General features: G+C 41.3%; 1 protein-coding gene across 1 annotated transcript; it reads right to left on the bottom strand.

Annotated features, from left to right (window-relative positions):
- Positions 1–292: 292 nt before the first annotated feature.
- nat8l (N-acetyltransferase 8-like) lies at positions 293–16,674 on the bottom strand. The gene is made up of 3 exons (XM_044097745.1): positions 15,944–16,674; positions 14,584–14,748; positions 293–3,966 (listed from the first exon to the last, which is right to left on the bottom strand). The coding sequence occupies exons 1-3, from the start codon at positions 16,251–16,253 to the stop codon at positions 3,599–3,601; spliced, it is 843 nt and encodes a 280-aa protein (XP_043953680.1). The 5' UTR covers positions 16,254–16,674; the 3' UTR covers positions 293–3,598.
- Between the last annotated feature and the right edge of the window lie 843 nt (positions 16,675–17,517).

The raw sequence follows: 17,517 nt of genomic DNA, 5'->3' as shown, positions 1-17,517 counted from the left end.
CATCTGTGTTATACAATTTCTGCAATAGGAAGAAATAATAGTTGCGTTTCTGAGTTAAATAAAGCAAATAAACGATGTGAAATATTTTTGTTTTAATTATTTAGTGTAAACAATGTGATGCAGTGAAAACATACTGAAGGTTATACCCTGAGAATCTCCTACCGGCCCATGCCTAGAGTAAACAGGTACAGTGTTTTAGATATTTAAATACGCTAAACTTTAAGTTCGGCTTTTACTTTGGTCCGCTGGTGCATCTAGTTTTGTAAACACCTACAGGATTTTGTAATTTGTGCTTTTTGCACTTCAATCCAATGCCTTCTAAACGTTTTAAAGCTGATCTATCAGAAGATAACAAAAAAAAAAAAACAAGCCTTCTTTTCCCTCAGTCAGTGATGGATTTACTCTGAATAACTGCAGCTATTAGATGAGTTTTGTCCTCATGAAGATTTGTAGTACTGGCTTGTGGCTGGTAATAAATATTACAGATAATTTTGACCATTCAAAGTAATGTAAACAAGTGTTTTCTGTAGCCATGTGGTCAGAGTTCCTCTCCTTAAAGTTATATTTGCATTCAAAGACACATTTCATGCAGATGGTACAACTCTTCTTTTTTTTTTTTTTTTAAAGAAACACATTTATCTCATATGTTTATCTTAAAAAGGTGTATTTTCTCTTATTATATATATATGTATATAGATATATAAATCTTTTATATAGTACATATGTTTTGTTTTTTTTGTCCTATGCATTTCCAGGGCAGGCACCGGACACACACTGGGTACAGAGGCATGCCACACTTGCATTGCTGTTTGCATTCTACAGTTGGTGAGCCGGCGGGCAGAATGTCGTCCAGGCAGCGCTGCAGTTGGTAAAGCGTGATCTGTACGTCTGCACCAACTCTCAGCCACACAAGCGCGCCCGCGGCCTGTCGTTCTCAACATCCGCCTCCTCCGCATCACGCCCGTTCGCACACACAACCGTACATCATGAGCAACCTGGCGCCAGTCGGTCCCCTCGCTGCAGAGGTGGCGTCGCATTGATCTCTGATCGGGGACCGGGCCTTGGACTGGTCCAACCAGTTTGAAATGGAGTAATTAAAGCTTTGCAGCAAGGCTCTGGGTGGGGGGCACATGCAGAAGGTTGTGGGTGGACAGAGTGATGGGCTGTTTGCTCCAGCCCAGGGTTGCAGTCAGATTCATGAATAGGGAGGAGGGTGAAGGAAAGTGAGGGATGGTGCTGATTTGTGACGATGACGTTCATGTTTTCCCCTTTCAATTTTATTTTATTTTTTTCATTATGTGCTTTTTTTGTTTTGTTATGTTTTGCTGTACATATAACACTATAAAAATGGTTTGATGACACAACGTAGGCTCAGAGTCACGGATTGCTGAATCTGCTGCTGGTTGTTCGGTCGGAGTAAGCAGGTACGAGAGAAACTTCGGTATTTGCTACATGAGTTTTCAGCTCTATACACAGTAAGAACACGCAGAACAGAAGGGATGGTCATGCCAATACATGGGTTCTAATACTGGGTTGTAATTTGTGCTCAGTCATGTACTGTACATTTCAAAGTATTGCTAGTTAGTCGTGTTTTACCCAATAACCTGAATGTTTATTAAACGTAGACTGCAGCTATTTAGTCATTGTCGTAGTTTTGACAGCAAAATTTGCATATTTAAACGTGGAACTTTGTTAGAAAATTACAAATTTTCCAGTTAGGCTGTTAACGTATCCAAAATGTTAGACTTTGACTTGATTTAATCAGTAAACAATTTATAAGCACACACATAAAGTAATTTAAGTTAGATAACACCTGACTTTTAGCCAAAGAGAAAGATTCCTCACACACTCTTGAGGCTCGTGTCACGTCAACCACACTTGCCTCGTGAATCTGCATACATACGCCATGACAAGCTCTCAGTTATCACACACACTCAGGCTCTGAGCTCCACCCTTCCTCCACCTTAAACCAGAAACCCATCCACAGCTCCGGAGAGATAAAACCAGTGATTCATCAATTAAATAAGTTCAAAAACAAGAAGAGAAGAAGTTCAGTAATTTGTTTGGAAGGACAACAGAGACGAGTGTTTGAGGAGGTTTCACTGCGTTGCTGAATGCGTCCTGGATGCCCTGAGCATATTCTGGTGGCCATCCTGTCGTCCTTAAACCTCACTGCGGGACTCGGCTCTCGCTGTGCTTCAATGTGGTTTTTTCAGACGGAGGCCAGCTGTCAGATGAGTTCCCTCTGTGTTACATTAAACATCACAATGCACACGCAAAGTATGACTGTGTCCCACACTTCCTTGCACCCCTGGTAAAGATGTGTTAAAGAAATATTAAATTGTAGTAATTATTCAACAAAATCTCCACTTAATTATTGTCAATAAAAAGAATTCCTATTACATGAATTTAACGGAAGCATTTTGCAATTTCTACCCCTTTTTTAGTTTGTTGAAGCTTTTAATTTGTGACTTCCTGTTTCCTGAGGTATTAAATAAAGTGAGCTGTGTTTTTGTTAATATCCTGCTAATGTAGAAAAAACACAATTTCACAGTTTTGCTGCTTCCTTTAACGCAGTCAGATCATGTGAAAGAAATTGTTCACGCCAACTTCCTTTGACCACTTCCTGTCGTTTTTCTTCGTCTTTTCTGCCAGTAGTAACATCCGGTTGTTGACAGAAAATGTTTCCACAGCAGTTTTGTGAAATACACTAATTTCATTGAGGTTGAAAAACAACCTCAATCCTATTGCAAAAACTTTTTCTTAAAATTTTTTTTTCAAAATTGCCATTAAGGAAATCTATTTTGGAATCAATTTTCTGAATTATGTGGTCAATGGAAACGCAGCTACTGAGGCCCATTTCTCTTAACTAGTCTTCAGAATGGGAAAATTATTTTTGAAATAACAAAAGAGGTAGGTCTCGAGTTGCTCTGTTGTCTTGAAATAGTTAGTTAATAGACGTCTTCTTGGATTGGCAGACAAACTTTGACAGAAAAGCGTGTAAAAAGAAGCTTTTTCCAATTTTACACTCTTTGTATGGGAACGTTTTTGGAGAAATGTGAAACATAAAATGAGAACCATTTACTTTAAAGATGATTTTTTTTTTTTTTTTACCAGGGCTGCGAATAATTATTAAACTTCTTCACCTCTCTAGAAAGAAAACCATATCTCAGCCACCCCGTGGCGTCCGACCCCCTCCAGTGGGTTGGATCTGAACCACATAATCTGGGGTCAAAGGCTGGACAGTGATTGGTTTGGATGCCAGCTAAATGTAAAAATACATAGTTTTATTTCTCCGATGGAGAGGGAGGGACAAGAAAGCCAAAAAATTAGGTTAATGAAACTTAAAAATATATATACTCAGTGTAAAATTAAAATACAAAAACTATAGCAAGAAAAGTGTAACAATAAAAAACATTAGTGACTTCACCATGAAATAGTAAAAGGATTACTCAAACATAACTACAATGACTCAAAATAAATAAAAGCTGTCAGAGGAGAGGACGCGGTTGGGGTTCAAAGGTGAAGGAGGGTGTTTGCTCTCTCTGTCCCTCTCTCCCTCCATCTCCCCCTCCTCCATCTCTCTCTCCGTCACCTCTCACTCCTCACGGAGCTGCAGGCGGTAGCGGCTGTGGCGGATCTGAAAGAAGAGCCTCTCCAGCGGCGAGCGGCTCATCCCGGGTAGCCTGTAGTCCTCGCTCTGGCTCGTCCTGCAGAAGCCCAGCGACTCGTACAGCTTGTGGGCGGCCAGCTTGACGGCGGTCGTTCCGAGGACCACGGCGGCGTAGTTGTTGCGCACGGCGAACTCCAGAACACGGCGGCCCAGGGCCTTCGCGATGCCTTTGCCCCGGTAGCGAGAGTCCACGGACATCCGCCGTAGCTCCACGGTGTTGTCGTCCTCGTGGCCCTGCGCTGCCACGATGCCCACAACGCGCCCATCCAGGACCGCCACCCAGAAGCAGGAGCCTGATGAGGTTTAACAGGAAAAGATTAGAGATTACACTCTCTGAATATGTGGCCTTTACACTTCTTAAACTGTTAAAGACAAATGAAATGATTAAAAGTCTTAAAAAGCAAAAACCTGTCACTGGAGCGACCCAGAACCTGTAGCTTAGCTTAATGAGAAATTAACCAATTTGCACAACGTTAGACTCTTTCTTTTGTAAATCTAGCCTCTCTCTGCTGTTTGTAGGTTAACAATTTACAAAAACTCTAAAAATGAGCGCCTGCTTTAAAAATGTTGAATTATTCCTTTAAAATAACTGCGGTGTTTTATTTAATCTCAAAGATTTGCCGTCTAAATAAAAATCAAACACTAACCGTTTAGCATTAAACTGTTTAAGCTTTTACTTTTTATATTTATGCCTCTATTTCAATTAGTGAGTCAAACATGAGGCTACAGTGAATACAGATAATATCTAATGTGCAATCATGCTAATGTAGATCCTGTAACACTGATTAAATGTACGTTACATGAACTCCAAAGCAAATCATTTTTGAAAGAATATATGATATGGATTTCAATCACTTTAATTTAGACAAAATGTTTAATCTTGAATTACATTGTGGGGAAGAGATGTCTAAACTGCAGCTAATAGCATATTGCTACCAAACTACACTGTAAAATCTCAGACTTTATTTCACATAAGTATTAAATCGTAATAATCTTTACTGCTAACTGTTTTCTATTGGGAGATACATTAATACAGCTATACAGTCTATCACATAAGATGGGTTTTTTTCTGACAGAAAATCCAAACATGAGCGTTCAGCTGCATGAGAGAATCAGAACATCCTACATTTAAACATTTAAACAGCAGTGGGTTGAATCTGCTTAAAACACCAAAAGATGGAAAACCAGAGAGAGGCGCACAGGGATTTGAATAATGACCAGTCTCTGGTGTCTAATGACATCAGCTATTCATTAAGACTCCACTAATTAAAAGCTCTGGGATTACAGATGGTCAATATGAACTCAGAGGCAAAGTGGAAAGCAAAGAGACTGAAAGAAACTAAACCGTTTTTTTACCTGTTAGCTGCAGTTTTTCAGTTGCATTTAAATCATATTTGTCAAATAAAAGGAATTACAAAGTGAAACACAAAGATTCAGTCTTAGATCAGCGTGTTAGTTCACAGTGTGCACTGTGAACTAACACAGACAAAAAGACTTTGTCAGACACACACAGAGGTCCAAGGTTAGAGCAACCTGCCAGCAAATTGTGCAGCTCCACCATGAGAATCACAATAACATGAAATATCAACTTTCTTCTCATCCAAGATGCCATTTCTGATGTGTTTAGCTGGATAACAGTCAGTTAATTTTCCTTTTCAAAGCTAATGACACACATTAGACTGACACACAGTAGGGACGTTCATAAGATCTTTGTTATAATGATTATTTTGTTATCTTTGTTATGATCTTTGTTACCTTTTTATTATTAAAACCGTTTTCTGTAACTATGCTGAAAATCCCCTTTTGATTAAAGTCATGCGTTGGCCGCAGTTACACGCTTTCCTACCAAAATCCCATCTGTCTGCTACGGATAAACTAAATCGGACGATCCCACGACGGGCTGAGCCTGACCTCTGACCTGCAGTCGATTACCTCTGAATCCAGCATCTCTCTCTGCTCTTACACAACTCCTCTGCTGTGAGTTCCAGCTGAGCATCTCACGCCGTCACGCACAGAAACAGCTGATAATGACATCAGCCTGCGCCGCAGTCCCAGGTGTTAGCAGGGGTTCGGATGCCTCTGCAGGCCTGTGTTAAGCCCATCCGGACGCCTCTGTGGCAGAATAAAACCTGTGTGAGGCGCGGCGGCAGCAGACGGTCCCATGTTCCCTCCGCGCAAACACTGGTTCACTGATGGCTCCGCATCGCTGAAGGTGGGACTTCCACATAAACGCAGATACTGATGTGACAAACAGTTTAAAATGAAAGCAGCTTCAGTGCAGATCAGTTTGAAAATAAAGTAAACTAGACAGAAGAATCATAAAATTTACCTCAATTATAGGCTTTAATTAATGGCTGGTTATGTACAGCCTGTAGTCCTCGCTACAGGCTTTTTCCTTTCTTTCTGTGTTCTTTTTTTATTTTCCTTATTCCCACCATTATTTAGTTATGTGGTGCAATAAATACAATTAATTTATAAAAGAATCAGTCAGAAGAGAACAGAAGTTGCACTAGTTTTGTGCAAATACAAGTTGGTTTAGCTCACTCACTTCATCCTTCCTTCCTGCTTCCTCACTGATTTTCCTTTTTATTTCTGTCCATCCATACTTTAAGTCCAAATCAATTCTTTCTTTCTCTCTTTGTTTTTATTTGATTCTTTCTCTTCCATTTCTTTCTTTTCTTCTTTCTCTCCTTTTGTCTTTCTTTATTTCTGTCTCTCTTTTTTTATAATCGTCCTTAATTATCCCATTATTTTTATGTAATGCACCGGTATCACTAGCAGCTTAACTTTAAGCTTCTGTAACGGGCGAGTAAAACCCAGCTCATCAGCTGTGTCTCAACGGCCGGTCCAAACCCAGAAACCAGTTCATTTAGGTCAACCTCTGACAGGACCAGGGGTCAAATATCCAACCGTGGCTGCTACGTGTTAAGAAACCTTTTTAGTAAATATCAGAGGGGGTATGAATATATTTGAGTCTCTCCACAACATATTCAAATTGGGAGCCTGAGCTGTTTAATTCAATTCAGAACAAAGAACATTTTCAGTTAATGACAGAGTGTTGATGTGAGTTGGTTTTTGGTCAGTCAAACTCCTCTCATAGCTCACAGAGTTTACTCATATTATGAACTGAACGTTTATCCTGAGCAGGAGTCAAAGCTGCAGTGTCAACTCCTTTGCATTACGCCTCCATGAAGCCCTCCTGACCATCTGTCTGAGCTGAGCCTGCGCCAGGCGTGAGGACAGCAAGCGGCGCTCTGCCTCTCTGCTCACATTACTTAACCCTGCCTCACAGACGCAACGCACGGGACACAGAGCTACACTGAAAACCTGAAAACGGTGTGAAATAGCCCTTTCCCCTGCAGCCCCCCAACTGCATCTCTTATTTTGTCTTGTAAAGTAAGTTGGAGAGACATATTGACAACAGCTGAGAACCTGCAGAGAGGACAGAGCTGTTTATAGTTGATGCAAAATAAAACATCCGCTTGTGACTTTTTCTAACCCGTCGCTGTTTTTAAACATTTAATAAAAGTATAGGGCTGCACAGTGGCGCAGTTGGTAGAGATGTTGCCTTGCAGCAAGAAGGGCTTTCTGCATGGAGTTTGCATGTTCTCCCTGTGCATGCGTGGGTTCTCTCCGGGTTCTCCGGCTTCCTCCCACAGTCCAAAAACATGACTGTCAGGTTAATTGGTTTCTCTAAATTCTCCCTAGGTGTGAGTGTGTGTGTGAATGGTTGTTTGTCCTGTCTGTTTTCTGTGTTGCCCTGCGACAGACTGGCGACCTGTCCAGGGTGAACCCCGCCTCTCGCCCGGAACATTAGCTGGAGAGGAACCAGCAACCCTCCTGACCCCATTAGGGACACATGGTGAATAGAAAATGGATGGATGGGTAAAAGTATTTTTGTGTTGCGTTAGCCTGTGGACGACAGGTTGAATTTGAGCAGATAGCATGATGGTCTGATATCAGCTTGTTGCGTTGTTCTATGAAGACCAGAATGGAAAAAAAAGATGTGATATTCTGCCCTGTTAGCTTTGGGAAAGAACTGCTAAATATAGCAAGTGTTTATAATTTGGCCGAAATAAACTGTTGGCATGTTGACTTCGGGTTATACTGGGGCATTTTCATTGTCCTTTTCACTGCTCAATGATTTCGAGGCATTTATGAAAATATTTAAGTAGAGATCAGTTGATGCAAACAAAGACGTTGCATTTTTTATACCTGTTTTAGTTGAAGCTGTAACTGTTTAGTCAGAGGTTCTGTGTAGTTTTTGGGTCTGAATTCATTTTTGCTTCTGTTTTCTGCTCATTAGTGTGTGCAGAACGTAAAAAGTCAAGCCGTGCAGTTTGTGAAGCCAGGAGACTATCTGCACAGGCATGTGGAGGGACAGCTCTTTTTTTTTCTTTTTTTCCATTGGGGCATTAAGGTCCCTGTTGATGCAGCTCGGCAGCTGCAGGAGCTCAGGACAGCATTGCTATAGTTAAACACCAGTGGTTTAGTGTTTGTGTGTGAGTCGAATGAATGAGCTTACTCACTCGGAAAAAAAAGACATGGAAGGGGGGAGGAAAGGAAAGAGGGACAAAAAAAGAAGAAATTATTCATGTCTCTTGGATAAGAAGGTGTAGAAACTAGAGGGGCTTCTGTGTTGACAGTAATAGTGACGATCCTTAAAGGACATCCAAGCACAAAGAGGGGAGCACAGAATGATGAATAATCTGCCTTTAATACCGCAGGGGGAGGGACGTCAACAGATGAAAAACACGAAGGCGAGAAAAAGAGGAAGAGCAGAGGAGATCCTTTGTAATGCATCCTACATGAAGAAAAAAATCTGATTACTGCTCTGTACTGGCATCGGTGTGGGAGTGTCAAACACTCAGTGATACTCTGACTGGAAGCCTGCATGAAATCCCCCCAAACTGCACACACACACACACACACACACACCCAGAGAAGCGCACTGGGGATTGGATTTGATCGCTAACAGGATTATTCTTGTTTCCTTCAGATGAAACCTGCAGGGCTAATTCAGTTGATAAGCGTTTCGTCTAGACTCGGCTTCGCTGTCCTGTAGTTCACTTCCACAAAAAGACGCGCGCTGCGTGAACACGCTCAGGACGGGAGCACCGTTCTTTGTATCGCATTGTTTGTCTCTGCCTATTGTCATTTTTGGAGGAAGCAATTTTAATTTGCTAGACTTCTTTCATTGAATTTAATACAACAATAAGAAGCAAAGTGAATGTATTAATTTCATTACTATTATTTCATCCATGCTTTTTTATATATATTAATAAAATTATCTAGCAATACATAACCCGTGCACATACACAGCCTCCTTGGTGCACTCGCTAAGAAACGCCCCGCACTTTAGGTCAAAGTTCACGCTGGAGGAATGGATTAGCCTGCCACAGAGAACTCAAGCATCAGCAGTTTCTCTCTCCTCCCCCGTTAAATGAGAGTGGACTGTCAGACGTTGTGCACGTGTGCAGAAACGCAGTGAATAAATAATTCATTTGTTGAGAAGTGAGGATTTGAAACAGAAGTCGTTTTCATCACAGCCTGAACTGTTTTGCAGAGAAAATTGCTGCCTGGATGTGGCATTTTGCAGACATGCTCTCTCTCTCTCTCTCTCTCTCTCTCTCTCTCTGTCTCTCTCTCTCTCTCTCTCTCTCTCTCTCTCTCTCTGTCTCTCTCTCTGTCTCTCTCTGTCTCTCTCTCTCTCTCTCTCTCTCTGCGTTGAAATCTCCATTAGGAGCTCTCGCTGTGTGCATTTCAGTTTTACAGCCTTGCTGCCCATCAGCATGCCTGGGCAGGTTGAATGATCAACCTGGCCTTAAAAATCAAGGCCTTAAAATGTCTTAAATTCAAGATAATGTACCTTTAAATAAGTAATTACAGGTCTTAAATTTTGACGTGGCAGCACTTTTTAAACTCATATATTCTACATAGGCTTTTTCTCATGTGTCTTTTCGTTCAGGTTGAAGTTTGAGCCGAATGCAGACGTCTTTGCTCACTGCGTTCTGTGATTCAAGTGTACCGGTAACAAGCGGCTGACGCATTCATCGTAATATAGTGATTTAGGCCTCGAATGTTTGTCAAAATGGTCTTAAAACATCTGAAGTTTGAGTTGGTGAAACCTGCATAAACCCGGTCTTAACTGTGTCCAGGTCATTACTTTCATGTTAACGCATTCATCCGAATTTTCAAAAAACGTCGAAAAGTTGCTAAACTTAGACCTTACATGTAAGACCAGAACAATATCACTTACAATGGAAAATGCTCAACAAATGCATCACTGAATCAGAGCCTTGCCAAAGTTTTCATACTGATCAAACATGTCCACCTTTTTAATGTCACAGCTACATACATAAATGTACTTTAATGGCATTTTATGTGACAGACACCCCTAAAGTAGTGTGAAATTGGAAAGTAGGATGAACCTGCCAAGCAGGACAATAACTAAACACGCAACAAAACCTGCGATGGGACGGTTTTTAGATTAAAGTAGGTTCAAGTGTTGCGATTTAAAGTCTAAGTGAAGGTTTATGGAAAGTATGGCAGCAATTTCAGCCTCTATATTTGGATTAAGTATAGAGGTTTAATCCAAAGCGTGTGTGTTTGTGTGTGACGTTTCAGGTTTTGTATTGACTCAAAGGGTTGAACGCACGCAGCACATTTGAAAACCATTGCATCACTTTCCTTCCACATCACAACCACATGCTAACTGTGTGTTGGTTCTACGTGTCCTAATGGGAAACACTGAAGTTTGTAGTTGGAACATCACAAACGTGGAAATGTTCATGAGGTTTTCCAAGGCAGTAAAAACTAACTTTCCCCATCAGTGTAATGTCCAGATTTATTCGACTTTAACTGCAAACTCTAAATCTTTACAGGGGACAAGTAATCGGTCAGATAAAAACAACAGGCTTTTATGTAATGATTAATCCTTTCAATTTATCGCCAGAGACTCAGAAAAAGCTCAACGTGACAATTAATGAAGCTGCTGATGACACACCATTTAGTCTCTCCAATGTGCGCTTCAGTTAAGTATTGATTTAATAGCAACGTAAAACGTAAGAGATGGATAGTGAGACTTCAGTGCATTATTAATGATTCCCACTTCTTACAAACGCTGGATAAACCAGACACACGTCTGTACCAAGGATGAAAGAAAGTGGAAAGATTTCTGCAGTGTGTCGCGTTTAAAGTCTCACAATGTGTGTGTGTGTGTGTGTGTGTGTGTGATGTTTCAGAGAACTTGAAAATTCACAGGAAAATGAAATTGATCAGTTTTAAATTTTTCTAATTGTACTCCTGTAATTAGCATGATTCAGTACGTTTTTCCATGATCGTAATGTCACTTTTTGTTTATCTTCTTGATATTTATGTTTGCGTATCCAAGAATATATTTTATAAAACATATAAGGTTCCATACGTGGTGAAATTAAGAACAGTGAAGAATTGGTATTAAATAGGTTCTGCTATGTTCTACTACTTCAGGACAAAGTCGGCCATTTTGGCCATGACGTAACCATCTTATGTTTCTATTTCGGAACTTGATGACGGCCAAATAATCTGTAGCAAAAAGCTTATTTGTCCTCTTGATTGCCCCCAGTTAGCTGAACTATTTCAAAAGAGGTTGCCAGGTCCCCTGCTGTGTCAGCTACTTCAGGCTTTCAACATGCAGAGGTGACTGAATCTTCATTGGTGCAGACAAAGCCACTGCATAGCGTAGCAAGAGATTAAATAGCATTATTATGCAGTCAGTACAAATAAATTTGTGTTGAAAATTAGTTTTTATGTGTGGTGTATATTACAACTCAGAGTTGTGATGCTCATGTTGACTCAGCTGCTGATCACATTGTGCTACAAAGTGGTAGATCGCAGAACGTCAATGCTTGTGGATTATTTACTTCAACTTTTGCATCTTCAACACTTTAGAAATACCAATCATTCCGATAGAGATGCTGATGTTTTCTATATCTGCACTTTCTTTTGTCTAAAAAAAATATCTTAAAACGCTTAAATACATTTTTTGTTGAAATTAGGGAACAACGGCCGTATCCTCCCACCAATCAACACTTTAGACGGCTTTTCATTGGAGAAATTACTTCCTTTGTGTCTGGATCGTGGACCACGGGTCACATAAAAAGAGACTTGGAAGAAAGGAAACAGAGTGGTTCAAAATACAACAACAGGAAGCGCTACAGGAGGTACGTATGTCTTTTAAATCTGAAATATTCTCTCTCTTTATCCAGCTGGTGACCAGGAAGCTTCTGGTGTCTTTATTCTAACACATATAAACTTTAGTCCTTTTCATTGCCTCTTTTTCTATCCTGCCTCTCTTTCAAGCACTTCTTCCCCCATTTTCTCTAATCTGTCATCTTATCTTGTGCTTATGAAACCACACCAGTGTTAGTACACAGCAGGTGTTGCTGGAGTCGGACAGGGTTTGTTTTTACTTCCAGGGTAACTTACTGAAGGGGTAACCCTTCAGTAAGCTTCACATGTTCTAAAACCAGTTAGACCAGTTAAAGTGCCCCATGGGTTCAATGAGTAAAGAGATTCATTTCAAGTGAGATAAGAAAAGCAGATGAACATGAATACATAAAGACTACAACTCAATCCAGCTCCTCTCTAATGTTGACTGAGAAAACTGCAGTGCAGATTCAGCAACACAGATTTTTCATAATTTTTGATAGATTCAAGATAGATAAAACCAATAACTTTGAATGTAAAATTGAATGTACATATGACAGCTAAATCACATAACAGCGATCGCTTGTGTCTGCAAAAACCTTAGCAGTTTGTACAAATAAAAAGTGATTTAATGATTGTTGACCATCTGGTTGTTGCCAACTATGAGATTATTTTTGCCTTAATGACATAAAGATGTGTCTCACCAAGCTCTGCCGTATCTGCTGCCATCCTGTTCAGGGTGTTTAGCCCAATGTCACACCCATATTCATTAACAAAGACGGAGGAAAAGTTGAACACATGACTGCACCACAATCAGTCTAAACTGCCATGTTGCTGCGCAGCTTTTAGCAACGAGCCACAGTGACCAGAGTGTTTATGGGAATCACTGTAGGCGTTTGTGTTAAAACACTCAGCAGAAGAAGAACTGGAACCGATGAACGGGTTCCAGAGGTTGGAGCTTATTTCATCTGGACAGGCTCATCCAGACTTGGACCAGTCATAATGTGGCAGGTTCTCTGTTTTAAACATCTGAGCAGTTGCGGCTCTTGCTCACTTGGCTAGTTCAGAAAGACGATTATTTCCATTTTTCTGTTGATGGATTGGTTTGTAAATTTATCCTGCTTTAAACTTCTGCACAACTCTCTCCCTGAACCTGTCTGCTGTGCTCCTTCTTCTCCAAGATGCTGCTTGTTTTCTAATGTTCTCCAACAATTCTCTGAGAACTTCACAGAACAGCTGGACTTATGCTTGAGTTTTAAATCCAATTAATAAGAACGCCAGCTGTGTTTCCAGCAAAACTTGGTTGATATTCCACTAATGTCATAAAAACACAATTTCAGTGTCTCCACTACATACGAAGCGCAATCAAAATCACATGTAAATAAGTTTTTATACAATAAGCAATTTTAAAACAAGCTGCGACGTCCTCCTCCTACCACTTCCTGTCGTCTTCTCCGTCTTTTCCGCCACTAGCAACATCTGGTTGTTGATCACATGACTCGTGTGATGCGTTGCAGTTTTGCAAAAAATGTTTGATGCAGCCGGATAACCACCTCATCCTACTGAATAAACTACTTAGCAAAAAATCAGGGTTTTATTTAAATGTCATGTTCCCAGTAAGTGAATTTAGTTGTATATGTAATTATACATTTAATTCCAATTTGCGCAATTTTAGAGACATGGCTTGTGTTAGCTAAGGCAGTTGGTTGATCTGGATCTTTTTTCTTGAAGTTATTGCTGTAAAAGGGGCTGAACATTATCTTTATTTATAAAACAATTGTCCTTTCCCATCTGAACTGTGCTCTACTTTGTGTTGCTCTAGCCTATAAAAGAAGACACATTGAAGTTTTTGGCTGTAACACAGCAAAAAGCAGCACAAATTTCTGTAACAAATGATAGCAGTGTAAGTGGTGCCTCTCCATCGGACCCCGGTGTTCGTCCCTCTGGGTCCACTCGGCTTGTGCGGCTGTAATCATTAGCATTGTCCAGGAGCAGCGACGCCTGACCCCCTCTGAACCGTCGTGGCTCTGCAGCAATAATGGGAATGCTAAACTGCAACTGTGTGCTGTGGATTATCAGGCAAGTGGGCACAGCGCGAGAGAGAGCAGCACACAATGGGAAGGCAATTGACTGGCTTTACTCACACCTGTTTTTGGTGTCGGCCATGTGCGTCGAAGGCAAGGCAGGGGAATGTGGTAAAACCAACACATATTTGTAGGTAGCCGGAGGAGAATAAATAGTCTGATTGATTTTTCTAATTAGAAACCTTAGTGGAGGAAATGAGGCTCGACGACACCGAGCTCACTGCAGAGAGAGTATCAGCAGTCTTCCTCAGTGCAATCAATAGGCCTTGCGGTGCCCTCTACCCCCACTCCAGAGGCCAAGAGCAGCAAGGATAGGAAGCCGGTGGGGGGAAGGAGCAGGAAACACGCAGGGAGGAGGGGTGAGAACAACGAGGAAGGAAAGCAGAAGGATGACCTGCATATTTAACTATTTTCCTCTGCCTGAGGACTAAACTGTGTTCTCGTCATGTATCTGTCAGTCACACTGACTTTTATTTGGCTTCGTCCTCTCCGCTAATTGAAAGCTGCTGTGTAAAGCAAGCCGAGGCGAGCATTAGGTCTAATCTTGGGATTTATTTTGCAACACTGCGGGTGGAGCCGCCTGCTGACAAATCACACATACCAATGAGACGTCAGTGAGTAGAAGCGGTTCCTTACCTGTGGGTTTCATGTAATAGGCCTCAATGTCAGCCATGTCCGTGTTCAGAGCACAGTCCAAATAATTCTGGATAACTTTCCTGCTGTAGTAGTAGCGCGCACCCATGAGAATGAGCGGTGCACAGCAGGTCAGCGTGACAGATTTGGTCATGTAAAAGCACATTGCTGTGGAGAAATGGAAGAAAAGTAAGCGAAACCTGTCAGAAGAGAGAATCACAAGCTGGCTGTTCTGGCAGGGTTTGAATCCAGCAACAGACACAGAACAGCAAGGGTTCAAGACAGATTGGCGACACGGAGGAACACGAACAGTTTGTTGACAGGGAGCAGAGTTACTCTGTATCCAGGGTTCCTACACACTCTGGGGAAGTTTGGCGTTTCCAGGTTAAACCATTAACTATTTCTAGATTTTGATTCCTGCCTCATTATTTACATCATCCATAAATTCATCATTTTTTTTGTATCCATCCAACTAGTGGGTTTTTTTGCAAATTTTTTTATTGAAAGCCTGATCTCTGCGCAAACATTTCCAGTTAATTTTATAGTGCACTTTGCTTTTCATACTTCAGTAACTGACCACCACCTGAATTTTCACTTTCAGGATGTTTAGGAACCCTGAGAAAGACACGTGAGTTCAGCTGCAACACTGAGAGAGAAGTTTCATTTTCATTTTACCTCTTTCTGAACTTTCTGGAGCGGAGCATGCTCGTAAGGTTATGGCGGCATTAAATCAATTTTTGCCTGATTGGAAATTAGTCGGGTGCGACGCTAGGGGGCGCAAAGGGAAACGCAGACAATAGTGATAGATGGGACGCATCGCATGTTGAGCTCCACGCAACTATTTACTCAACAGAGTAAAACACTTTTAATGATTAAAGCAAACATTAGTTTTTCTCACTAATCACTTTCGCAGGATTTAGAGGTAGAAATCTGTTATGTCTTCCTGGTACCTCACCCAGTCAAGAGGTTGTAATTTGAATGAACAAAAGAGAGAATTTCAGTGGCGCATGGAGGGATTTTATTCCCCTTCTCTCTTTTTCTGTCCGTTCTTTTGTTTTAATTTTCTGAGCGATGGGCGCACCCTGTGGGCCGATCGTCAAACTGCCGGCATGTGACCACAGCATCAGCACCATCCGCCTCTCTACACATGCTCCATGCGCCTCGCATGCCTTTTGTTGGCTGCGTGGTGGAGCAGAACGCCGGTGCGCCGGTGGGCAAAGTTTAAAAGCGGCAACAGATTTCTGCGTAACTACGCATTGTGTGGTCCTGATTACAAATATAATTAAATCAGATTGGAGTTACCATAGAGATTAACAGTGGTGGGTTTGCTGTGGGGGTGGGGGAAGCTCCTTTGACCGCTCACCTGTCAGAAAGGCGTATAAGAACTGGGTCCGGGGCTGCTGCCAGATACCCCTGAACGCCGAGTTGGGTATCCGCTCCATGATGCCCTCGTGGAAGATGCGCAGCACCTCCTCCTGGTCCTCCCGCTCGAACTCGCGGATAAACACCCCGTCCCTCCGCACATCCTTGGGCTCGCCGGCGGGGCTCAGAGCCGCGCCGGGGGCCGCCGGGGAGCCCCACATCATCGGCTCTTTTTTGGTCCCAGGTATAGCCTCGTGTTCGTCCGCAACGATTTTAGTCTCGCAAACCATTTTGGGAGACGAACAATGCATGCAACTGGCCTGCAGAAAGACGGTCCCGCTACAGTTGTGGAGTGTGGTGGCGGTGGTGGTGGTGGATGGGGTGAGGATGGATGATGCGTAAAAAGAGTCTCCTAAAAAACAGTGAGGATGATGGAGAGGGGAGGGATAAGACGGAGGAAGGGGGATGTTCTGCTGCAACCCTGAGCGATTCTGAAGACCCAAGACTTTCCGGCGCGATCCGGGCCGGTTTTATAAGCGCGCAGGGGCGGGAATAGACGCGGGTTCAGGGGTTGGGGAGGTCCTCCCGCCCACTCAGATTGGATGCCGGCGGCCAAGGGAGGAGGGCGGTGATGAGGGACGAGAGAGGCCTGAGCAAGCTGGTGTGTGCTGGGGCGAAGGATGTATTTCGAGAAAGTGGGCTCATGAGGAGGGAGGAGATGGTGATGCGCAGAAAGGCTGGTTTTCTTTCAGAGGCGCCACCGGGGAGCTTGGGGGATGTCTTTAATCATCAAATAAATATTTAAAATACATTATATCCTTAAGTAATTCCATTTTTTAAAATCCCTAATCAAATAATTACAAATGGAAGAACTTTAATTAAAAGTTAAATATAGTTATTTCAGTGTTGAAATCATTTTTATTCTATAGTCATGTGAAAGCACATCTTGAATTTATCTTACGATCTAAAAATCTAATTTTTGGATCACTTTGATCAGAAATAATTTATCATGGGACAAAACTGCCATAATCAAACAAATCTAATAAGAAAGGGATTCGTAAAAGCAATGTTTATCTAAAATTTTAGACAACTCTGTAAGAAACATGTCAAATAAATACTACATATTTGCACAAATGTGTCAACTTATTGCATATATAAATAATTAAATATGCCAATTATTAATGCAGTCTTGAAATGTTATTGTGTTTAAGTCATAACATAATACCTTATAGTTAGTTTTAAGGACCAAGTGTATTAGTGCCATAATTCAATACATAAATTACTTAATAAATATATTGATATATCTTCAATAAACTTGACAGTACCTGAATTAATTTAATAGATAAATGTTTCTATATAATCTAAATTTGTTAGCAATTTTATAAACGACTTCAGTAATTAACTGCAGTTCTTTAATTAAAAATATAAACCTTTTCAAAGTCAGTATTTATTTAATCTGTCTGAAAATATGAAACAAATAGATAAAATAGTAAGTTTAACACATAATACATTACAGCTTAAATAATAGTTTACACATTCACATAAAAATATTAATATTTTTATGTGTGCCATATT

The sequence above is a fragment of the Gambusia affinis genome, linkage group LG18 (assembly GCF_019740435.1).
Source record: "Gambusia affinis linkage group LG18, SWU_Gaff_1.0, whole genome shotgun sequence".
Lineage (NCBI taxonomy): Eukaryota > Metazoa > Chordata > Actinopteri > Cyprinodontiformes > Poeciliidae > Gambusia > Gambusia affinis.
This window is presented reverse-complemented; position numbering and strand designations above follow the sequence as displayed.